Genomic DNA, 25,772 nt, shown 5'->3' on the forward strand with positions numbered 1-25,772 from the left:
TTTTTTTTAACATACTTTAACACATTCTTTGATGTGTTAATTCTTCTCTCCTTGAGTTTGGGCTGGGCTTAGAGACTCTCTTGTAACAAGTAGAGTACGGAAAGGGAAGAATAAGTAACTGTGTGGCTGGGTAACTTGGCAGACACCAGCTTACCTTAATCAAGTGTTCAAGGTTTCCATCAGCAGTCATGACTCATGTTGATGTCATGTACCCTGCAGTGTGATGCAGTGAGAAGGGCACCTGAACTCTGTAGTGTTCTTCTCCTAACTTTATACTCTGTCTAATCATGAGAAGACATCAGACAAACCCAAATTGAGGGACATTCAACAAAATACCTGATGAGTATTCTTCAAAAATGTTGAGATCGTAAAAGACAAGGAAAGACTAAGAAACTTTCATAGATCAGGGGAGACTAAAGAGACAAGCTGACTAAATGCAGCGTAGTTTCATGGACTGGATTTTGGAATAAAAAAGGACACTAGCGGAAAAACTCATGACATTCAAATAAAGTCTGTAGCTTAATGGTTTTGTAACAATGTTAATATCTTAGTTTTGATATATGTACCATGGTTATATAAAATGGAAATTTTAGGGAAAGCTGGGTGAAGGGTATGTGGGAACTCTGCAGCTCTTCTGTAAATTTATTTCAAAAGAAAAAATTTAAAACACATTTAGGAGATTTCTAAAGAAAAGATTAAAATGATGAGTTTGAAAACAGGAAAAGGTTATTACCTCTTTGACTTAAACACAAAAATGAATATTTATTTTCAACATCACTACACCAGTTTATCAAGGAAAACAACTTGGTACCTGTGGAAATATGGCGATTAAGAAAGATAGGAGAAATCTGCTTGTATTTGGAGGACATAGTCGGCCAATTGCAAAGTGAAGTTAGTCAAAGATTATAAAGGGATATTTACTTTTACGTTCAGTAACGTATGATTACCCGCTAATATGTGTCAAGTACTATCTTAGAAATTAACTGTGATTATGACATAAGAGGTGTTTGGCCTTCTGAATCTTGCAACATAGTGACGTGGAAGCTTTTCTATTACTCTTTGGAAGTGTAAGCTTATTGATAAATGAAGATATTGTGCATCAAGTAAAATTTTGAATGATTACTTTGAATGTCCATTTAAATAAGAAAAATAAGTGAATATATGAATTAAAATTATTCTTAATGTGTTTAATCAAAATAAAGTAAGCAAATACTTGGGAAATGTTGATATATCTTTCTTGTTTTTTCAATGTAAAATGTTACAGGATTTTTAAAATTTAATTTTGGGAAATCATAGTAAAGGGGCAGAAACGGGTGAATTCCAGTTAGTAAACTGAAAAAATTTCTTCTCTGGAGAATTTTTAGGGTTTAAACTCTTAAGTGAAACTCAGAGTTGCTGCAGAGATTAAGTCAAGTTTTAAAAGCTCAGCAGGTGACTCTTCTTGCTTCTCTTACATCAGTTACCAGTAGACATAGGAGGAAACAATCTGGAACATGAAGAGATACACAAAATCACATTGGAAGGATTATTTCATATTAACAACTACTGCTTGAAGGTTGCAGTCTTCTGAGTTAGATTTTGAACTCAGCATTGAAAGGGAATGGCTCTTGTGTTTGGGACAAGCCCTTCTTATTGGAAGTTGTTTACTCCTTCTGTCCTTCATTTCATGTGGCCTCAAATGACCTCACCTGGCTTGGGTGAGTCTTCACTGTATATTCATTTGCAGTGGCTTCTGTTCAGGAGTTTGAATTCAGTAGTGGACACTGTTTATAGTTTGATGAAACTTGTCAACTGCCTGAAGAAGTCTTCCTTCTAAACACACCTCTGTGGAAAAACCCAGGCTGCTTTTTAGTTCAGTGAAAAAGCATTGAAAAGAAAGATAACTGATTAAGTTTAACTCATTAAGAAAAAATGAGGTTAGGTTGGAATGATGATGTAGAATAATATAGTTCAAAATTTATAAAGTGAATCGACTAACAAATGTAGCAACAACTTCTATATATCTTTTTTCTTCATATTTCTCTCTCTCTCACACGTACACACACACACACACACTCACACACACACACTGGGTGGGAAGAGACCAAGGAAGCATGGAAAGACTAAAGATATCAGCATTAATTTTCAAGTTTCTAGGAAAATTTTGTTTAGGACAAGTTGACAAATATATCATACCAGCCAAAATTGAATAGATTCATGTAGAATTAAATATTATTACAAATTCCACTTGCCCCACAATAAAGAACAAATATCAAACATCAAAATCATTGGATAACTACCTGAAAGGCATTATGGTTTTTAATACTTTATCAATGTCAATAATTCAGTAATAAAAATTGTAATAATAATAATAGTTGCCTTTCATTGTACATTTGTTATGTGCCAGGTATTGCCCTATGTGCTGTGTAAGTATCGAATTATTTACTCTTCATTATCACCCTATCAGGTTGTTGTTATTATTTCAACATGGAGAGGCAGTGCCACTCTATGGTTAAGAGACAGGCAGCCTGAATCTACATCCTGTCTCTGTTGCTGAGTGACCTCGGGCAAGTTTTTCAACTCTTTGTGCTCCAATTTCATCCTTAATAAAATGGGTTTACTAGTAACTCATGGAATTATCATGAGGATTAAATGTATGAATTTAATATATATGATATGTTTAATATATGTATGAAGAATGCCTAGTTATATTGAACACTATAAAAATATTACGATATTATTATACTGAAATCAAAATTATTTTTAGTCAATTGCTATTTTATTAGTGAGAATAAGAGCCATGGCAGAGGGAGCTGTAATCAGGGCCATGTTTGTTTTATATGTGCGTATATTAGTAGCCCCTAGTATGTTGCCTGACACATAGTAAATGCATTTAGAAGATATTTGTTGAATATATAAGTTAATGAAATTGATTATGATTGAGTATACTTGCATTGAGTAGTTTTTAACATATTCTGTTGTTTGCCTAAAAAGAATTTTTCTTTTGATTTTGTTGTAAAAGACATCTTGCAGCTTCGCTTTCCTCAATTTATGTGACCTTTACACATACACCTTGCTAAGTCTAAATGCTAAAATTGTTAAAAACTTTTAAAAAACAAATGGAATACATTTCAGATGTTACAAAAGACTGCTTCAAGTATAAATTTTTTGTTTTATCCACTTATCTGATGATGGACGTTTGGGCTGGTTCCAACTCTTAGCTATTGTAAGTAGTGCTACAATAAACACTGGAGTATGGGTATCCCTTCGACATGATGATTTCCATTCCTCTGGGTATATTCCCAGCAGTGGTACATCTCTCTGTATTGTCTGAGGAATCTCCATACCATTTTCCATAAAGGCTGTACCATTTTGCAGTTCCACCAACAGTGTGTGAGGGTTCCTTTTTCTCTGCAACCTCGTCAGCATTTATCATTCTCAGTCTTTTGAATATTAGCCATCCTAACTGGAATGAGATGATATCTAGTGTGGTTTTGATTTGCATTTCCCGAATGCTGAGTGATGTTGAGCATTTTTTCATGTGTCTATTGGCCATTTGTATATCTTCCTTTGATAAAATGTGGTATATCTACCCAAGGAATACTACTCTGCTATAAAAAAGAACGAAATACTGCCATTTGCAGCAACAGGGATGGACTTAGAAGAAATTATATTAAGTGAAATAAGTCAGCCACAGAAAGAGAAATACCACATATTCTCACTTTGTGGGAGCTAAATAAATAAATATACAAACAAATGGTGGGGGTAGGGAAGAAGATACAACAATCACAACAATTCCTTGAACTTGTCAAGACAAATGAACAGATATGATGTTGATGGGTGGGAGTGGGGAGAGGGAGAGGAGAAAGAGGAAATGGTAAAGAGGCATGAAAATTAGCTACATTGTATATTGATAAATTTAAATAAATAAAGAAAACTTGACATTGTATACCTTGAACATATACAATTTTTATTTGTCAATGACACTTCAATAAAGCCTAAAAAATGGTTAAAAAAATAAAAAGCAAGATTGCTAAATTGAAAAAAAAAATTTTAGAGGCAAACCAAAACAAACACTTTCGTGATTAAATTTAGAAATTTGTATTTTCTTAAAGTTCTTTTTTTCTTTCATTTTATTAAAGCAGGGAAACTGTAGAAGAGTGCCCACCTTTCTCTATGAAATATGGTTTGAGCCAGTTATATGTTGTGATAAAACGTCATATATGTAATAAAGCAACAAGCATGTTTCTATCATGTAGATAATACTTTTTCAGAATTTGAAAAAATATCTCGTTTTTGTATTATGTCTAAATAGTTGAGCAGATCAATTATTAAATACTTTTTAATACTAACTCTTAAATACTATTTTTAAGTTATTTTTACTCTTAAATACTATTTTTTCAGTATGCTTTGCTTTCAGTAAGCTTTGTTTCCAAGAAAACTATTAGCTAATTAGACTCTTTAAGTGCGTAACTGAATTCCCAAAGATGGGGGCAATAATGAAACTAAGCAAAAATTGATTAGGAATATCAAGAAGTTGTTTATATTTTTATCCTCACTGAAGTGTTCTTAGGGCTTCAGTAAATGAGCAAGTTGTAATTCATTTACAGATTTTGTGTGGCTCATAACCATATGCTTCTCAGCCTTTTTTAAAATAAATACTTTCAGTTTTATACATATTTTGGAATAATACATTTTTCCCCACCCCTTTCATTCTAGGCACTGAAGAAACAAGAAGCTAAAGCAGATGAGAATGAGGGAGTAATAAAAGATAAGCTAAAACAAACTGAAACTGAGAAGAATCAAGTAAGATTTTCAAAGTTGTTTTTCAAAGAATAATGTGGTTTGGGGCTAGTGATATTTGTTGAATGCCTTGAAAAGTATCCCTGAGATTGTTTATTAGAACACAGTGAAGACTTTATCTTTTGTTGAGGCATCACTTAGTTCAATGCTCTGTCACTCTTTACTACTTGCTTTTGGAAACATACACATGTGGTTTGCTACCTATGGCCACTCCTGTTCGAGAGGCAATTTAAACTTTACCTTTCCTTACTGGGGAACATTTAAAGACTTTGACTTTGTTGCAGAGTTAAGAATGACCTATTGTTTGAAGGTTGAATATTTTGGAAATATTCATTTTTGTTACAGAAGATAAGTATAGTTAGCCTAGTCTGAAATCATACTCTATTCTCATTAAATATTAAGGACCTATGATGTATATCCATGTCTTTGAGCCCATGGAACCTAGCACTTAGAGTTAGAAAGGAATTTAGAGGCCAAACAACTCTCCTCAATTTGCAAATAAGTAGATTTAAGGATGAGCCTAAGGTAATGAATGATGAAGTAAAAGTTTGCCTGTTCTTTATTCCATGTCACTTTTTTCCACCTACCATACCTCCTTTATTTATTTCACCAGCCAATGTAGAGTTAAATAATGCTTCTGTCTTAGTCTGTTTGCGTTGCTATAACAGAAATACCTGAGACTGGGTAACTTACAAAGAAGAGTTTATTTGGCTTATGGTTCTGGGACAGCTGCATCTGGCATGGGCCTCAGGCTGCTTCTACTCATGACAAAAACTGGCAGGCAGCTGGTGGGTACATAAGCAGATCACATGGCAAGAGGAAGCAAGCTAGCAAAAGAGGGTGGAGGTGCCAGGGTCTTTTATAAAAACAGTTCTTGTGGGAACTAATAGAGCAAGAACTCACTCCTTAATCCCCACTTCCCCAGGGAGAGATCCGCCCCCATGACTCAATCAGTTTCCAACACTGCCACATTGGGGATCAAATTTCCATGTGAGTTCTGGGAGGACAAAACATCCAAACTCCATCATTCTACCCCTGGCCCCCCAAAACTCATGTCCCTCTCACATACAAAATACAATCATTCCATCCGAACAGTCCCAAAAGTCTTAGGTTTCTCCAGCACCAACTTAAAATTCTGAAGTCCAAAGTCTCATCTGAGACCAAAGGCAAAACTCCTTCTAGCTGTGAACCTGTAAAAGTCAAAACCAAACTTATCTACTGCCAAGATACAATGCTGGAACAGACATTGGGTACACATTCCCATTCCAAAAGGGAGAAATAGGCCAAAAGAAAGGTGAAACAGGTCCCAAACAAGTCCGAAACCCAGCAGGGCAGACATTACATCTTAAAGCTCCAGAATAATATTCTTTGACTCCAAGTCCTGCATCCTGGGCACAATTGGGCATCTGGGCCCCCATAGCCTTGGGCAGCTTCACTCCCGCAGCTCTATCAGGTAGGCCTCCAGGCTTTTCTATATATCCTCTGGAATCTGGATGGAGGCTTCCACACCTCCATTGCTCTCATGTTCTGCTGGCCTGCAGACTTAACACAATGTGGATGCCACCGAGGTTTCAGGCTTCTGCTCTTCAGAACTGCTGCATGAACCACACACTTGAGGCTGCTTGAGGCAGGGCTGCTGAAGGCAGAGCACCTTGGATACAGGGAGCAGGTTCCCAAGGGCAGCTGCACTACAGGTCTGTCCTCTGGGACAACTCAGTCCTTCTAGGCCTCAGGGTCTGTGATGAGTGGGGCACCCTTCCAGGCTTCTCAAATGCTTTTAGGGCTTTTTTTCTCTTTGTCCTGGCTATGAGTATCTGGCTGCCTCACCGCCAAGCTAATGTCTTTAGCAAACAGTTTATCCACTTCACCCTTGCATTTTTCTCCAGCTCTCTGCTTCTCTACCACGTGGCCAGGCTGCAAATTTTCCAAATCTTTATGCTCTGCTTCCCTTTTAAATTCTCGCTTTATGTCATGCCTTTGCTGCCGTAACTGAGTAGGCTGTTACAAGTAGCCATGCAGCTTCCTTAATGCTTTGCTGCTTAGAAATTTCTTCTGCTAAACATTCTGGTTCACGTCTCTTACGTCCCACCTTCCACAAAGTCCAAGGGCATGGACACAATGCAGCCAAGTTCCTTGCTGTGGTGTAGCAAGGGTGATCTTTTGTCCAATTCCCAATAAGTTCCTCTTTTCTATCTGAGACCTCATCATCTGCCTGGTCTTTACTGTCCATGTTTCTATCAACATTCTGGTCACAACCATTTAACCAATCTCTAAAATGTTCCAAACTTTCCCTCATCTTTTTCCTCTTCTTCTAAGTCCTCCAAACTTCTCCAACTTTTGCCTATTACCCAGTTCCAAAGCAGCATCCACATTTTCAGTTATCTGTATAGCAACACCCCACTCCTTGGCACCAATTTCTGTATTAGTCCATTTTTGTTGCTTATAACAAAATATATGGAACTGGGTAATTATAAAGAAAAATGACATTTATTGCTTACAGTCTTTTATACAAACACCTCTCTCGCAGGAACTAATAGAGTGAGAACTCACTCCTTAATCCTCCTAATGAGAACATTAGTCCATTCATGAGGGGTCCGCCCCATGACTCAATCAGTTTCCAACACTGCCACATTGGGGATCAAATTTCCACATGAGTTCTGGGAGGACAAAACATCCAAACTCCATCAGCTTCCAAGTTGCCTTTATGATAAGCCAGGTATGTCAGGTCATCAAGTTCCCTCTTTGGGATTTGAGACTGCTGATATTATACAGATATTATGACCAGAGTGGGCTTGGGTTGATTTCAAAGCCATTTTGACTGTAGTGTGATTTCTCTCTTTATTTCTTTATAGAAATGAGAGAACAGGTTGGACAATATTTTGTGTGGATTCTGTGATCCCATGTATACTTTACTTTTAAAAAAATGACATTTATTTTATGAGCTACAGGTATAATTTAAAAAATTGTATAACTGGATTTAAAACTTACTTTTACATAATTATAGATCCATAGTTCGTTGCAAAACAAAATGTAGAGAGATCCATGCAGCCTTCACCCAGTTTCCTTTAAAGGTAACATTTTGCATAATTTTCATTCAATATCAAAACCAGGAAATTGACATTAGTGCAATCTGCAGAATTTATGCAGATCTCACCAGTTTTATTTGCACTCATTTGTGTGTTGAGTGTGTTTGTGTGCATGTGTGTAGTTTTATTTATTTTTATCTTGTGTAGATTCATGTTACCACCACCACAATCAGCCTACAGAACTGTTCAATCCCCACAAAGCTCTCTCATGCTCCTTGATAGGCACACCTACCAAATGTACAATTTTTAAAAGACTACTATGTATTTATAGATAGCAGTTTGTTCAAATGAAATGATAATTTAGGATAAATATTATAAATCTAAGCTCTTAAAAACATCTTAATATAAATTTGTGATTTTACAAAACAAACTTACTGTTAGCAAAATGCAAACAAGTCTAGCATCTGTAAGCTCTAAATTTTGAACAAACTTGTGTCCCATTCTACTACACTTTTCAATCTGAAGTAGATAGGCATATTCAGACCTCATAGGATAGTTAGTCACCTAACTGGCTACATGTTCCATGGATATTTATCTAATGGCAGTATTATTAAGGAAATTTTAAGTGTCTTATTCTGACTTTAGAAATTTTAAAAGTTTAGGAATATCTTATGAATATTAGAAATATTAGGAATATAAGAAATCACCAATTAGATGAAATGTATTTTGAATCATTGGGTCCGTGCAGTTTTTATTTTAATTTAGTTCATTTGATACTACATGTTCTAATTTAAAGAAAAAATTGCTTTAGAATTTAGATTAAAATGATTTAGAACTTGAAGGCATCTCAGAGACTGATATGAATTTCTTATTTTAGAGATGACAGAACAGAGGACTAAGGAGAAGAGACTTAGACAGGATCACAGTGGAGATGAAACTGACTAGATCCTAGACCTCTTGAGGCCTAGTCTAGTTCACTTTATTTGTGCAATTAATGTTATTTTAATGAAAGTATTGACATGTTTATAGTGAGATATTTATCCTTTCATATTAGCTGTAAATATATCCTGAAAACTTTTTCATTTTCTCCTCTTAAACTGTTCCCCATAATAATTTAGTTATTTTCTACCCCATTGGTTGGACACTTTTCTTTATCCTTTCTTGAAACTACAGCTTGAACAGGAATTGGAACTATCTCGAAGGTTACTGAATCAATCAGAGGGCAGCAGAGAAACACTTTTGCATCAGGTAAGTCTACGTAAACTGTGATAATCAGCTTTTACATTAAGTCAGGATTGAGTCACCTTCTCTACTAAATGTCTTTGTGAAAGAAAAAAAAAACATGGATCTCGAAGATGATTTTTCTTAAGGAATGTATGTTAGCACACATAAGCAAAAGGTGAAATCCTTTTAGGAAGATTCAGAGAAAGCTGGTACAAAACACTGGCCCAAGTTCCCACGGTGGCAATGGATCTTTCTAACTGCTGCTTCAAATTGCTACTTATCTTTCTTAGCATGAGCAGTGTAAAAGTAAGACTGGATGTGTAAGATAAAAATTTTCCCAGGAGCTTAATTTTATTCAAAGAGGACTTGAAGAGTAAAGGAGGAAGTAAAATACATAAAACAGACCTTTGCATGTTCAAGTTCCTTTGAATACATCGTTGTCTTTTATTTATGTTTTCAACATGCTACCTGGCCCCTTTTAACCATAGATAAGGCTTCATTTTAAAGCATATTTTTCAGTTCATTAGCCCGTAATGGGAGTTTGGCATTTCTGATATTTAAAGTTCAGTAACTTTAAATTGTGATTTTACATGCATTGGATAAGGGCATGTGGGTTTCTAACTGCCTCTCTGTGTTTAATACAAACTGCAATTGTACCTTCTTCTGTTTTGAGGTGTGTGTTACATAAGTCACCTACATAACATGTTAGGTATGTGATTTTACATGCATTGGATAAGGGCATGTGGGTTTCTAACTGCCTCTCTGTGTTTAATACGAACTGCAATTGTACCTTCTTCTGTTTTGAGGTGTGTGTTACATAAGTCACCTACATAACATGTTAGGTAGGAAGGTGATCGAAAAGGTTTACAGCATCAAGTATCTCAGATTTCCAAGCAACAGTCAAACCACCAGGATAAGCAAGGAGATGACTGGAGGTTTAGGAGAGGTATAATTCTGATTTGTAAATGTGTAGATCTTTTTTGGTCTTTCTTAGAAAATAATTTCCATTCTCGGAATTGTGTTTCTTATGGTATGCTTATGTCATCCTGTCTATTTCTTGATCTATTACAATGTTTTCCAACAAGTTGATCATAATTTAGCATCTAATTTTAGTGTCTTTTGTGCTTGATTTCTAAACTCATTTCTGATGTCAAACCTGCCTATTTCTTGGGACTTTCTTTTATAAAGAGCCTGCGAAGACAGTAATGGAAATTTTTAGCTTTCTATTCCCATGCCTCTGTGTGTATGCACATGCGTACTTGTCCTTGTGCTCAAATTGTAAATGCTCCTCTATTTCTTACTTTCCTTTGCTCCAGTTTTCGCTATATGAACAATTACAATTAAGACCCTATGTTTTTTGTTATTTGGAGATTGGTGGCAAAAATTAATCACATCCCAGAAATGGTCATGAGCCATATCACTGGCTTTTTCTTATATGGAAATGTTATAATACCATCTTAATGGAGGCTTTAGTTTAAATGATGTAATTTAATAACTCTGGATGCAAGTTCAGGTTTAACAAAAATGGTGATATTGAGATTTTATAATGGTTCCTAATAGGTGAGTCCAGATTGCTCAGTTTGTAAATTATTCCAATAATGAGGGTTCCCACTCAACTGCCCCAATAATTGTAGAAACCCTTGTAAGCATTTGATGAACTATTAAACTCAGGGAAGTTAAATATTTTTCTAGACTTTCCAAACATAACTCAGTATGTTGTTTAAGCTAGAATTTACACATTGCCAGAATATCTTCAATGAATGACAAATTTTGAAAAAGTTGTCCTGATATATTTGTATGCCATTAAGTTCATTTACGTTTCATGTGCTATTATAATTTAAGTATCATTTGGAATCAAATATTTATTTTTAAAAATAAAATCCTAAGCTATTAGATTATCAAATTTTCATAAGGATACAAAAATACTTTGTCACATGTGTTATACATTTTGATACCTTGTAAAACCTATTTATTTTTAGTGTAAGTCTTTGAAGATTAGAAAAATCTGTCTTAACTACTTAATCAGGTTTTAGAAAAAATCTGTTTGAAAGTTCTCTTATCAATGTGATAATGGACTTTACCTTCTTTTAACAGTTCTAGAGTTTTTCATCTTTATAGAATGTCTGTATTGTTTACAGATAATTCTACATAAGAAATCGTACTTCTTGTCACACTCCGGCTGCTGTTTGTTCTTCTGCCCATAGCAAAATGGATTCTACCTTTTTTTCTAGCGTTGACTTTGCTTAGTGGTCTCCTCAGTCAATTACAAAATAATTATTTCATTACTTCTGTTATTGTCCCCTGTTTATTTCCTCTTCCCTTTTGAAACGTTTCCACTGACTTCTATGCCCTTACCCTTTCCTAGTTCTGCCTTAGTTATTTTTGTTCTTTTTATTTGAATCTTTTTGCTTTGTTTACAGTTTGTCTTTTAAATGGTAGTTTTGCCTAGTATCCTGTTCATGGCTTTTCTTACTTCGTATTTTTCCCTAGGGGTTATTATCTACTCTTATGCTTTAGTTATCATCCATAAATGATAATTCCTAAATCTAGCTCCACTTACTTTACTAACCTTCAGCTATCCAGATGGAGTTGCTCATTGAGTATCTCCATATACTGTTGTTCCACAGAATGCCCGGTCAACAGATTTACAACTGAATTCATCTTCTCCTCAAAATCTGTTTTGCTTTTCTGTTTCAATTAATGGCATCGTCCTTCATCCAGATACCCAAGCCTAAAACATAAAGAACATAGAAATTATTCCTTCTCTCCATTTAATTAGTCCCTGTGTCCTCTCTATTTATACATCTGGATAGCTCTTGAATTTGTCCCATCCTTTCTTATTCCCACTGCCCCAGCTAAGACATGCTTCATCTCACCTGAACCACCCTCTTAAATCATCTTGCTTTATTCTGACTCATCTGTAATCTATCTTCTATACTGTTACTAAAGGTACACTTCTAAGACGACAACTGATCGTGTTATTTTTTTGATTAAAGCCTCCCATTAAAGCCTCTCATTACAATTTACTGAGTTCTTACTACATACATTATGCTGCTCAATTTACATTGTCTTGCTTAATTCACACATCTACTCTATGAGAAGTGAACTATTCTTATTTCCATTTTAATGATTAAAAAAAAAAGGCCAAAGAACAAAGATTAACTTGCCCACGATCACACATATGGGAACTAGCAGACCAAAATCTTTTCTTCCCTTAATTTGAGCTCTTAACTGCTATCCTGTACTGACCCAAAATGAAGTGTATGAGACAATCCTCTGGATGTGGGTGGAGAGTGTTTGTAATGCTATTTATATGTTATACTTTGTTTAAAATATTTTAATTTTGTTAAATGTTTCATTGTATATATGTGTGCATGTATGTGTGTGTGTATATCCATACTAATTTTTTATTTCTGTATATGTATTATGAAACATACCAAAATATTATATATGTTTTCATACCAAATATATACATGTTCCCTAAGATATACATATGTATGTATGTATGTATACACATATGCCTTCATATTTTATATAATATGTATTCATACTAATGTTGTAATATATATCCATGCTCAAGTTATATATATACATGTATATCATGAAACATGTATCTATATATACACATGCTTTTGAGACATGTTATATGCTCATATATATATATATATATATATATATATACACACATATATATGTTTATGAAATCTCATACATGTATTTATAAAATGAATAAATATACTTACACATAAACATATATGTACATTGTCAGGTTGGAGACCTAGCAGGAATGGCAGAGTAGGGCCCATGGGCCAAATCCAGACTGCTGCCTGTTTTTGTAATAAACTTTAGTGGAACACACTATGCCCATTCATTTGCACATTGTCTAGGCTACTTTTGCAATACAATGGCAGAGTTGAGTAGTTGTGACAAAGATCATATGGCTAAAATATATTTATTATCTGATCCTTTACAGAAAATGTTTGCCAAGTCTCCCTCTTCCCACTATCACATTATTTGAGTTACCTGTGTAGAACTACTGTGTGGGCAATTACCTGAATATTAAATCCAATTTTATACCCCTGTGCTTTATGTTGTTTCTTTTCCCTAAAGTAATACCTTATTTCCTTTGTTTGGTGAAATTTTGTATTCATTCTTTAAATCTAACTTAGTTCCTAATTCTCCCTACCTTAATTTCTCACCAAGACAGAGTTAATCACTCCATCCTTTGTACTATTTTTATATAATGCTCAAGTATCTGTCAGTGCTCTTATCGTTCTATGAAATGATTGCCTTCCATTCCAATATGTACAATTTTGAGCACTTTAGTATTACAGAAGTTGGGATGTATATTATGAATGATATATACATTTTTTTGAAAGCAATTTTATATCCATATTTCTTTTTGTCTTTTTTTAAATTTATTTTTTAATTGAAACAATTGATTATACCTATTTATGGAGTACAGAGTTGACTCTCAGTATTTGTGCACAATATGTGATCAAATCAATATTATTAGTATGTTCATCATTACAAATCATAATTTGATAATATTTTCTCCTTCCTTTCTTTTCTGCAAAAGAAACACTGGAAAAACAACAGTTTTAAATTGATGCTATCTATTCCAGTTGTTGACAATTTTGACTTAAGGAAGTAATTTATATGTCTTAGAATGCAAGCTTAGTGAGGATGGGTTTTTATGTTATTCATCACTGTATGTGTTTTTGAAGAAGATGGTATTTTAGTGCCCTGTGCATCATAAACCAAGTATTTGATGTTGAATTAACTAACAAGTCAATTTATATTGTTCAATGATATAATTTCAGGTAATAGTCTCAGCAATAGTAAGAATTAATAAATTAGTGATCCTACACAGAGATTTAGCAGCATCATTTGTCATTTATGTTACAAGAAAAGCATTTCATTGTATAAACTTCAGTAACTTTAGTTAGATGGAGTAACTTAGTTGAATATTCTTTTAATATTTTTGTTTTACTGTTTGGAGGTAATGTAGAGACCTCCAAACAGGAAAGTGAAAGAAAAAATGTATAGGATTTTCCTGAAATAAATTGTACTAGAAATCAGATAACAATTTAAGTTTTAGTATCAAAATGGAATACTGTTGGGTGACATAGCAATGTATGTATTTTCGAAAAGTCGTGAGACTTGAAACAATGGATTAGCAAAGCCTGAAAATTGTTTTTGAGTGACAATATGAATAAATGGACTATGTTAGCTAGGATACTAAAACATCAGGCCTCAGTAACACTGAAAGTACATTCTTCTGTGAGTAAAGAACAGCATTGAGATTTACATTTTCTCTTTTAAGGGGTTGAGCGGGAAAACCAGGATCTGGAGCAGCAGATGTCAGATTTGAGAGTGCAGCTGAACTTCAGCGCAATGGCATCTGAATTAGAGGAAGTGAAGCGGTGCATGGAGCGAAAAGACAAGGAGAAAGCACATTTGGCAGTACAAATAGAGGTGACTTTGCTATTTTTAAGCTGTATTTGAAAAACTTTAATTTTGTAGAATTGCTTAATGAAATTTTGATGTAAAGATGACCTATCTATGAACTCTAGTTTAGATCTAGGTAATATAAAGTTATGTTAATGACTAATTTACTTATATATAGAAATTCCTATGGATTCATTTCTCTTTCATCTGGGACCCAAAGCTAGGAACCTTGATTCTTTTTCTTCATTATTTCTTAGTGAAACCTTTTGCTGTTACTACACTTGAAAATATTTTTGTTCTAGTAGCAATTGAGCCCTTCCTAAAAACAGAAGGAATCTTTCTTCTCTGAGAGAACAGAGACTTATTTTGGGAGTGAAACTTACAGAAAGCACATCAAAAAAGTACCGATATTTCTGGTTTTGGAGCAGTAAAAATTCTACCTGCATGAGGTAGAATTGTGATGCCACTATTAATTTAGAGTTGTGTAGTAATCATGAATGATGTGGTAACCATGAATGGAGTGTAACTAGGCAGCTACTGTTTCCTGTTGCTTTTATCTAGCATGGATGAGGCAATTATCAAAATTTATTAAAAATCAAAGGAAAGGACCTCATAAAAGGAAATGGCTTAGTTCAAATTATAATTATGCAAGTTAGATCTAACATGGATGACACATTTGGAAGTAGATATGTATCATTCCTCCTATTTATCTATTTTTATTAGTGAAGTTGTGTTCTAATTGTAGTAAGTTAGTGCACTGAAAGGATTTTCAAAATTATAATGAAAGGTAGAAAATTGGTGTAAAAAGCATGTAACTTCATATAACCCAAATGAAATATTTAATGTTATTCCAGTCTAAGTTTCTCTTTCATCTTGTGAACATGTCAATAGAAAATGTCTTTTAGATAATGAAATATTGACATAGTCTTTATAAAGCTCTCTACATGCTTAATAAGTACTTATCAGAAATAGTCTCAGAGCAATGGTAATTGTATGACTTCTAAAATTTGCTTCATGGATATTGTTTTAGCCCTTGAATCCTGTATAATTATTTTCCTGAAGTTAAGTATTTTTTTTTAAACCATGCTAATAAATATCAAAAATAGAAAAGTCCCTTTAGTAGCTGTTCATAACCACATGTTGGTCCTTCTTTTCTTCTTTCCTTTCCTCCCTTTCTTCATTTACCACTGTGGTTTAAATTGGAAAAATCAAAAAAGATCTCACATAGGTGGGCATTTCAAAAATTGCTTACAGTATCCTAATAATGCTCTCATTCAATGATCTTGGCTTTCCCCTTGTCCTAACTTACTAGTCTTTTTACATTTCTCATGGGTTAGGGGAAGAGTTTGAGTTCTCTTGGGTTAGTTTGGATTGTTTGTATAGGGTTTTATGTGAAAAACAATTGGAGGAGAAGTTTTTACTCAGTCATCAAATATTATTGACTGTCTATTACAGGCCAGGCACTGTTGTAGGTGCTGGTGACCTAGCAATGAACAAAAACTCACCTTGTTTTCTGTCTTTTGTAGTTGACATTACCAAAGTAATATAGAAAGTTCTTTGAGATTATCTTACTTCTAAGAACAAATTCCTTTTGGATGATGAAAGATTTTTTTTTCCCCAGTTAACATTGAAAAAGACGTCACAAAAAAACAGCGTGCATCCCTGGAAGAAATTACCATTGACTAATTTTATTTTTTCAGATTTTCTTATTTTTAACAATAAAATAATTGACTTAATTGAATTCACATCAGTTGTTTTAGATTTAGTGTCACTTCTTATTATGCCTTCTCTATTTTTCTTCCTTGTGGAAGCCTTTTGAATATCCTTATTCCCAAGCTGTTGTGAAAGCAATGTTGAGTGCACGAACTTTGTGAGAAAGAGAAGTCATAGAGCATTTGATTGTAACCTATAACAGTCGAGAATTTTATTAACACTTAATTGAATACCATTTAGTCTCTGCTTTATTTTTAGAAAATATCAGGTAGTATAGGGCTATTGCCTTATACGTTTTATAAAAAAAAATAGAGATTAATCTCCTTTAGTTGCTTTTTAGAGACCAAATATAAATAAAAAAGATGCAGAAAATGAGATTATTGGTCAGGCCCCAAAACATTTGTATAGTAACAGTTCTTATGATTTCTTCAATTATTAATGTCTTTCCTTTTAATCTTGACTTTCTGACAACTTCTCTACTGAACTTCACATGTAGTCATGTCAATAATTTATTTTCTCTTACACTTCCTCTATCAGTCTGTTTCTGTTGCTTATAACCAAATACTCGATACTGGGTACTTTATAAAGAAAACAAAATTTATTGCTTATGGTTTTGGAGGCTGGGAAGTCCAAAGTCCAGGGAATATATCTGGTGACAGTCTTGGTGGTGGTAACAGGGATCCAGGGGTCTCACATGGCTGAAGACGGAGGAGCAGAAAAAGACTACCTCTCAGGTTCTCTTCTTTTAAATCTCTCAGAACCACGCCCCTGACCACCATTATTAATCTGTTCACTACTGCATGGTCCTGCAATCCCATCAACTCTTCAATGCCCCACCTTTCAATTTCCATAATAGGATTTCCCTCAACAGTTACACTGGGAATAAAGTTTTAGGGGGACATTCAACCTAGAGAATTGTGCCCCTTGCCTCCCAAAACTCATGTCTTTTTCAAATACAAATGCATTCATTTCATCCTTGAAGTCTTGTTACAACTCATAAATCCAAAGTTCATAGTCCCACCTGTGAATTCAAAACAAGTTATCTACTTCGGAGATACAATGGTGGGTAAACAAAGGGCACATATTCTCGTTCAAAAAGGGAAAAATAGGCCAAAAGAAAGATGTAGTGGGTCCCAAACAAGTCTGAAACCCAGCAAGGCAGGCATTAAATCTCAAAACTGGTGAATCATGTGTATTGACTTCATGTTCAATGTCCTTTGCATGCTGATGTGGGGGTTGGGTCCCCAAGTCATCATGTAGCTCTGCTCCTATGAATCTCAAAACTGGTGAATCATGTGTATTGACTTCATGTTCAATGTCCTTTGCATGCTGATGTAGGGGTTGGGTCCCCAAGTCATCATGTAGCTCTGCTCCTATGACTTTCCTGGTCTCAGGCGGTGTTTCAGCTCTGCTAGGCTGGTGTTCCACTCTGGTAGCTCCACAGGTCTGGGTTCTCCATGGCAGTCCTGCTTCTATGGCTCCACTAGGCATGGCTCTAGTGGGATTTCTCTGGTGCAACTATGATCCTGCATTTCCACTTGGCATTACTCTAGCAGAGGCTCTATGCAGTGACTCTGCCCCTGTGACAGATCTCTTCCTGGGTCACCAGGCTTTTCCATACATCCTTTGAAATCAGGGTGGAGGTTCCCAAGCCTTCCCAGCTCTGGCATTCTGTGAGCCTGCAAGCTTATCACCTCTTGGACACAGCCAAGGCCTCTGGCTTGTATTTTCCAAAGCTGCAGGTCCAGCCCCAAAGCTGGGGCCAATTTAGCAACATCTGGAGCAGCCAAAGCAGCTGGGGTGCTGGTGCTAAAAGCAGCTTCCCAAGGTGGCCCTGGGCAGTGAGCGTGTGAAGGGCTTCTTGGGCCTGTTCCCCAAGACTATTCTGTCTCCCTAGACCTCTGGGCCTGTAATGGAAGACACAGCCTCCAAGATCTCTGAAATGCCTTCTGGGCCTTTCTCCCATTGTCTTGGCTATTAGCATCTGGCTGTCTCATAGCCATGCTAATGTCTTTAGCAACCAGTACCTTTGCTGCACCACTGGATTTTTCTCCTGTAAATGCTCTCTGCTTCTCTACCACATGGACAGGCTGCAAATTTTCTAAATCTTTATGCTCTTCTTCCTTTTAAATTCTGGCTTTATCTTGTGACTTTGCTGCCATAACTCAGTGTAGGCTGTTACAAGTAGCCATGCAGCTTCCTTAAGGCTTTCCTGCTTAGAAATTTCTTGCGCCATATACTCTGGTTCACAACTCCTAAGTTCCAACTTCTACAAAGTCCTAGGGCAAGGATATAATGCAGCCAAGTTCTTTGCCAGTTTGTTAGCAGCAGCTAGGCTTGGCTTTCCCTCTTGCACTAAACAAATGACTCGAAAGTCAAAAAGTTGGTGCAAGGATTGGAAGGTTTATTCAGATAAATGGCATCTGGGGGATGACCAGGCTAAAATCATCCTACCTTCTGCTGTGTGTTCTGGAGTTTATAAAGGGGAAGAGGCAGGAAGGTGAGGGAAGGGTTTTGTCTTGCAGGAAAAAGGGAGAGGCTGGTCATGGGATCAGTAGACAGTCTGAGTCTGATGTCAGGGTCCCATGATGGGCTGGGTGCTCTGGCGTCATGGAGTCTGCAGTTGGTGGACTGGTCAGCTTCAAGCCCTTGATGTTATTTCCAAGTTGGAGTCTTTATCTCCTAGGGAGGGCTCAAAGACAGTAACTTCAGTCAAACATACTGGAACATAAAAATATCTGACTGGGACCTCTAATTAATGTGGATGCAGTTTTCCTTTAAGCAAGAAGGTGAGTTAATAATCAGCTAGGGTATTTTGTCTTTCTCTTGTATTTCCATTGTTTGCAGCTGATTTGGGAGGTAAGAAAAGCGAGAAAACTTAGTTGCAATCCTTAATTGTAGGTGCACAACATCTAAGGTAAATCAGCATAAGAGGGTGTGATGGGAGGTAAACAGAAGTAAACTTGTAAGAAGGATCCTTTGGGGGCATGATTTCATCTCTGGGCAGTTTCTTATTTCCTTTACTAACCTCAGGAATTGGTGTCATCAGTTTCCAAGTTAATAGCTAACTGAAAATTTTTTGCTTGATGGGGGCATGATTTCATCTCTGGGCAGTTTCTTATTTCCTTTACTAACCTCAGGAATTGGTGCCATCAGTTTCCAAGTTAATAGCTAACTGAAAATTTTTTGCTTGGTCTTAATTACCCCAAAGATGGCCATTCTTTGGCTAAGGTTCCTTTCAAGTTCATAGAAAAGTTGATCTTTGCCCCCAGTTTCTAAAAAGTTCCTTCTCTGGGAGTCCTAAATTTTTTTCTCCCTGAAGCTTTGGGAGTCCTAAATTTTTTTCTCCCTGAAGCTTTGGGAGTCCTAAATTTTTTTCTCCCTGAAGCTTTGGGAGTCCTAAATTTTTTTCTCCCTGAAGCTTTGGGAGTCCTAAATTTTTTTCTCCCTGAAGCTTTGGGAGTCCTAAATTTTTTTCTCCCTGAAGCTTTGGGAGTCCTAAATTTTTTTCTCCCTGAAGCTTTGGGAGTCCTAAATTTTTTTCTCCCTGAAGCTTTGGGAGTCCTAAATTTTTTTCTCCCTGAAGCTTTGGGAGTCCTAAATTTTTTTCTCCCTGAAGCTTTGGGAGTCCTAAATTTTTTTCTCCCTGAAGCTTCTCAAGGTGGTTTCCTACTCATTTTCCTCTTTTTTTGCCTTTTTTTTTTTTTTAAGGGTTCCTTATTTCTGTAATGTCCTATCTTTTTGTGGGAGTCCTAAATTTTTTTCTCCCTGAAGCTTTCTTTGATTATATCAGCTGAAAGTGATAATCCTTCCTTCTGAACAATCCTTTTGTTCACATCACTATGTTCTTTTGGCACATTTCTTACGTTCTCTTAAATCTGGGTATGTTTCTTTAAAATTTCAAAGTGGGTCAAAATAAAATAGAAAAGGAGAAATAGAAGAAAACAAGCTACCTGTCACCAAGATAGAGTTGACTTTGATGTCCTTACCTTGGTGAAGACATCATGTTTCAAGGTCTTGTCCTCACATCTGAAAACTTGAGTTTTCTGTGTCCTAAAGTTCATGTGACCCAGGAAGCTGGCTCATATTGACTATGAAACTCACAAGACAGTGTATAAAAGAGTACTAGTTTATTGATTTACCCTGTGGAAGTCCTATGCAGATATTAAGACACTATTCTCTTGTGCAGAGCACCGATCTCCCAACTTTATGTACCGGTTTTAGAATTAGTAACTGAGAAAACTGTTGGGTGAACAGAGAATCAGAATAATGATGTATTAAGGGTTGTTTATTTATGGCTATTGTAAGGCTTCCCAACCTCCCACTTCCTTTTTTAACACAGTCCTTTTAACCAGAAGCCTGGTTTATTTCAGCTAGATTCTCTGTCTTTATTCCTGCAGTATGTTGAAATGACATCTCTTGTCTTTCTAACAATCTTTTCTTGTGTTTTCACTCTGGTGCTCAATCTTGTGTTTACTTTTTCTTTTAATTTATTGTTGTGTGCAGATTTTGCTCTGGCTCATTTACCAGTATGCATTGATGTTGTACTCCATACTTGTGGCGTGCAGGAAGCCACTTTTAAATTAAAGGCATCTATCCCTTTTCAAATCATAAATGGGTACGGACTAAGAATCAGCTTTTATCTCTCTGTTCCCTTGTGTTTCTGCACAACTATCTTACTCATATTAAGTGCTCAATTAATATTTGTTGACTAAAATAATATATTGCAGAAAAATTTTATGGCTATCATTTGTTATCCAGTCATTTCTTAAAAGCACATTCATTTCTGGAACAGTTGTTAACATGGAGGGGATTTTTGCCCTGTCTGACTAATTGCATTTGGTTTTGTTCATCTAGAACATATATTTTAAGCAGTTGTTTTACTGTGGGAAAAAAACAGTGAAAATAGATCTTATAAAAACCACATGAAAGGAAGCTACATTTGAGTTTGCATAATTTATCTTTCAAATTGTACCTAAGGCCTTAAATCTGTATATGCATAGAAGATACTAAGTGTATGTTCACCTTTTTCTAAACTCAAGTTGAACCTCATTAACCTTGATAGGCTATTTGTATTCATAAGAATTCCAAGCACCCTTGATCAATGATTTCCCCTGATTTAATCTCTGCCTCCATCTCCCATCAACTTACTCTTCTTGAAAAAAAAATTTGACTTTTAAATTCAAGGAAGAACTTCAAAGAAAGAAAAAAACAAGGTGCTGAACATAATTTAGATTAAATGTTGAAAGTGATAATTGAGTGACAACTGACATGATTATTCATTAGCAGAAACTTGGGACTGTAATGCCAGAATTTCCTTGTAAAAACAGAGAGAATAGTGAAAAAAGGAAATGATAATAATAACTTTTTTTGATGATTAGTATAATAGAAACAGAAGGGAAGTTATTTCTTTTACCATGCTTAGCATAAACTGTTGATTCTTGCATTTCTTTTATAAAGCTGTCCACTTTGGTGTGGGATAATGTCACCTTCAATTCTACTTTTAGTAGCAAGATTAAACCCTTCTTAGAAGCTGGCTGTAATTTCCTGTTCTAGATCATTTTTTTAATCTGAATAATTTCTTTCTTATCCAGGTGCGTGTTGCAAAATAAGGTATTACCAGGGTATAATTTTTTAAAATCCAGGTTAGATTATAAAGAAAGCAAATATTGGCAGCAAAACTTGTAGACAGAGGCTGAAATTATTGAACCTAGTGGGGATGAGATCTGCCGTTGTTATTAACCAAATTTACTCTGATATTGGGACAAATTGCTAAGTTCATAAATGCTTTGTACTCTGAGTTTTTAATAAAGATGACTATTGGCAGAGATGCTCTGCAGGTAAAAAAACCTAAAACTGAGTAAACCTTTCTACTTCCTGGAAGACTTACTTTAATTCTCAGATCCTTTATCTGTATGAAAAAATGTGAGTTCTAGAAGTTGTAAAGAAAGGTAGTTTTTCTGTTTTCTGTAACTCTGTGAGTTGCCTGAATATTTCCATAAAGCCAGAAGGTAGAAGTGGACTGAATATTTTAATTTTCTTTAAGGTATTACTAATATTTATTTAATTTTGTCACTTGAATGTGGCAAATAAGGAAACAATTTGGGAATAAAAATATGTATTTTCAAGTTTATTTTCTGAAGTCATGGTAATTTCTGCATCATGATTTTTACATGTAAGTTAAATAGGTAGGTCTTTGTGATTTTTTGTTCATGTGTGTGTGATATGTGTGTGTATGAGAGAGAGACACACAAATTAGGTTGCCCACAAAATATGGAGTATTGGTAACTTCATATTAGCTATAGATTGATTTAATATTTGAAGCAATTATGAAGATAAAGCTTTGAGAATAATTACTGAAGAAGTTGCTATGGAAAAATGGGTAATATGAAACAAATGAGGTAATGCTCTTGCAGTATCTAAGTAATTGATAGTTATTCATTTGTTGACTCCCAGAAACACCATTAAAAGGAGGGTTAGTAGAATTTATAATAAGCAAATTTTAACTGTTCATACATAATTCCCATAGTGTTTATAGTTACCTTATCTTTAGAGTGATTTTAATTTGGTAGCATATCACTATAAGGAGCAAATTAAATTGTTTTTTAGATGTTTGTTTTTAGGCAGCTTTCTACAAGGGCACAAAAGGAAATGAGATTGTTCTCAGCCTTAATAACAAAAGTCAACGATTCCATTATGTTCTTCAAAACATTCAAATAGTACAAATTATCTTTGTAAAAAATAAGACGAAATTATTCATATGCACTGAGAAAACATTCTTTTTAGTTTTTCATAAGTAACACATGGCTAATATAAACAAAGGTCAGTGTTAGCAATTTTTTTCAAATGTATTAAATGTATTTAATTTCCAGTACCTCACTTGGGTGAATGTATATGTGTCATACTATATCTTATTTTTGGGAACCTATAATGATAAGATGTTAGACTGTAGTTTGTTCTTCCTTAGAGATGATTAACAAATTAGGCAAACTTTTTGCAATTCTGATTAAAGAAGAGGAACAGTATCTGCTTTTGTTAATGGTAGACTAGCTTTTTACAGAACAAACCTCATACTGAGAAAAATTAGAAAAGCTTGGTAAGACATATTTTAAAATATCTGTTTGAAAGCTTAAGAGAGCTAGCTAGCTAGGCAGCCAGGACAGGAGGGCTCAAGTATTTTGTTGAGGAGGCAAGTGCAGATTGGTAGTTCTGACATTTGGCACTACTTTTCCCCTGAAATGTTTTCTGATTCACAAACTGAGCAGAGCTTGTGACAGTCTTATAGGCCCAAAGGAGAGGAAGAGCCCTGGCAAACATCCCACACTTTTGGTTGGGATGCCCGCAGGACTAAACTCTAGGAGTCTGGGTGGACTGAAAATACACTTAACACTCACAAAGACTGTAGCACTGTAGCATAACTGTGAATCTGCTTTGATATTATCTGTCCCTATCCTAATTGCTCATCTAAACAAAAGTATATCTTTTGGGGAGGAAGATGTTATCAATTATCATCCAGAGCCTTGAATTATTTCTGTAATTTGTTGTACAGTGTCTAGCATTCAATGAAAACTTAGCAGGCATTTCGGGAGACCTAACCACACTACCAAAAAAGTACAAGAAAACAACAGGAAATATAATAGGCATATAGACTCCTCAGATATAGGCATTATCAGAAATCAACTTTAAAATAATGGTTATAAATATATTAAGAAATTAGATCTTATGATACTTTAGTTCTAGTAGAGTACAGGAAATTATTTTAAAAATCTAGTAGAAATCCTACAACCAAAATAAATAATAACTGAAATTAATATCTGCATAGTGTTTCATAGTAGAGGAGACATATTTTTGTTTATTACTCTAAAGAATTTTATGAGGCCTCCTTATATGTGTATGCTTAAATTGTATAATTTAATATGTGGTTTCATTTCAGGTTTTTTGTTCTATTTTCTTATCTTCTAATTGGCAATGAGAAAATTTATTCAGTCTGTTATTCAATAAATTTTGATTAAATACTTGTTAGGCATTGGGTCTGGTGCTAGGTTCTAGGGGTACACAAGTGAAAACACAATTACACAATTTTTTGTTCTCAATAAAGTGACAGCCATTGAACTCATCTTGCACTCAGGTGTTGGTTCACTGGGAAAGCCAGGCCCCTTCAGCATGGATGGGCAGTATTATGGACTGAAATTTATATCTCCACCTACCCCCCACCCCCAAATTCATATGTTGAAATCTAATGGTATTTGGAGGTAGAGACTTTCTGAGGTAATTAGATGATGAGGCTGGACTCCTCATGAATGGAATTAGTGTCCTTATAAAAGGAAGCCAGAGGGCTGGCTGGCTTGTTATCTTTCTTCCACATGGGGATATAAAGAGAAGTTGGCAGTCTGCAACCCAGAAGAGGGTCCTCACCAGAACCTGACCATCCTGATCTTCAATTTCCAGCTTCTAGAACTGTGAGAAATAAATTTCTTTTGTTTATAAAAGCAAAAATTAATCAGAAGACAAAATAGAAGTATTTTAAAAGAGATTGATATTTTCTGTTGGAAATCTGAAACAGTGGTTTTATAGCTTTGCATGTTCAGTTATTCCATTGTTATGTCACAATCTCCAGGTATACTTGTTTTTGTCCCTTCTAGATTGCAAGAAACTGAGACATACTCAGATGGGTGTTCAGTGTAAGGCAGACAAGGAACTATCTTGACAGATGCCCTGCTGGGCTTCATGGAGAAAACAACTTCTTTTTTTTTTTTTTCCTTTTTGTCTTTTTTCGTGACCGGCAACGGATCGCAACCCTCGGTGTTGCGCCCGTCCCTCGCTCAGCCAGTGAGCGGCCGGTCTGTATGTGGGATCCGAACCCTTGGCGGGAGCGCTGCCGCGCTCCCAAGCGGCGCACTGTAACAGTGCGCCACCGGGCCGGCCCAGAGAGAAAACAACTTCTGTACATGTTACCATACTGAGTATATCATTACTGAGACTCTTCATTACAAAGATTGAAAACTTGAGCCACCTCTAGATGGCTGTCTTGGGTTCAGTCATTAATCCATTGGTCTAGTCATCTATTGTCAGGGTAGTGGAGTCATTGGACTCTACCAACAATGTATTTTTTTGTGTTGATTTGAATTATTATTGGGTAACAATTGAGGCTTTCAGCCTGAAGCATTTGAAATGAAGTTAGTGTGCCTGAATTTTTAATTTTAATTTTTAATTTTACTTAATTTAATTTAACATAGGAAGAACATGGCAGGTGGCAGTGTGATTGGATGATGTGAAATTGGGTTAGGAGCTATGTCTTGAATTCTCAGTGTCATAGAAAGCACACTGATTTTACTTTGTTTGAATATTAGGTGGTTGTATGGTGGCAGCATTGATGGATTTTATTTGGGGGCAGATTAAAGAAACATCGTTTAAAACCATCCTTTCTATGTTTACTAGAGTCAAAAAAGGGATTATTTTTGTTTGAAGTGGTATTTATTTAAAAAAAAAAAAAACAAAGAAGGGCTCTCTTATCTCAGCCTTCCTTAGCTTCTGTTTACTCCTCATGTCTAAAATAGAAAAAATTGATTTCTTCCA

General features: G+C 35.4%; 1 protein-coding gene across 1 annotated transcript in view; it reads left to right on the forward strand.

Moving 5' to 3' along the window:
• The window catches only part of CEP128 (centrosomal protein 128kDa), a gene marked incomplete at its 3' end in the record, with an annotated part of 161,188 nt that overhangs the window by 83,660 nt on the left and 51,756 nt on the right, over positions 1–25,772 (forward strand). Inside the window, 4 exon segments of the mRNA XM_008578266.1 lie at positions 4,699–4,785; positions 8,982–9,072; positions 9,865–9,978; positions 14,359–14,510. Coding sequence (XP_008576488.1) covers positions 4,699–4,785; positions 8,982–9,072; positions 9,865–9,978; positions 14,359–14,510 — 444 coding nt within the window.

The sequence above is a fragment of the Galeopterus variegatus genome, unplaced genomic scaffold (genome assembly GCF_000696425.1).
Source record: "Galeopterus variegatus unplaced genomic scaffold, G_variegatus-3.0.2 Scaffold1653, whole genome shotgun sequence".
Lineage (NCBI taxonomy): Eukaryota > Metazoa > Chordata > Mammalia > Dermoptera > Cynocephalidae > Galeopterus > Galeopterus variegatus.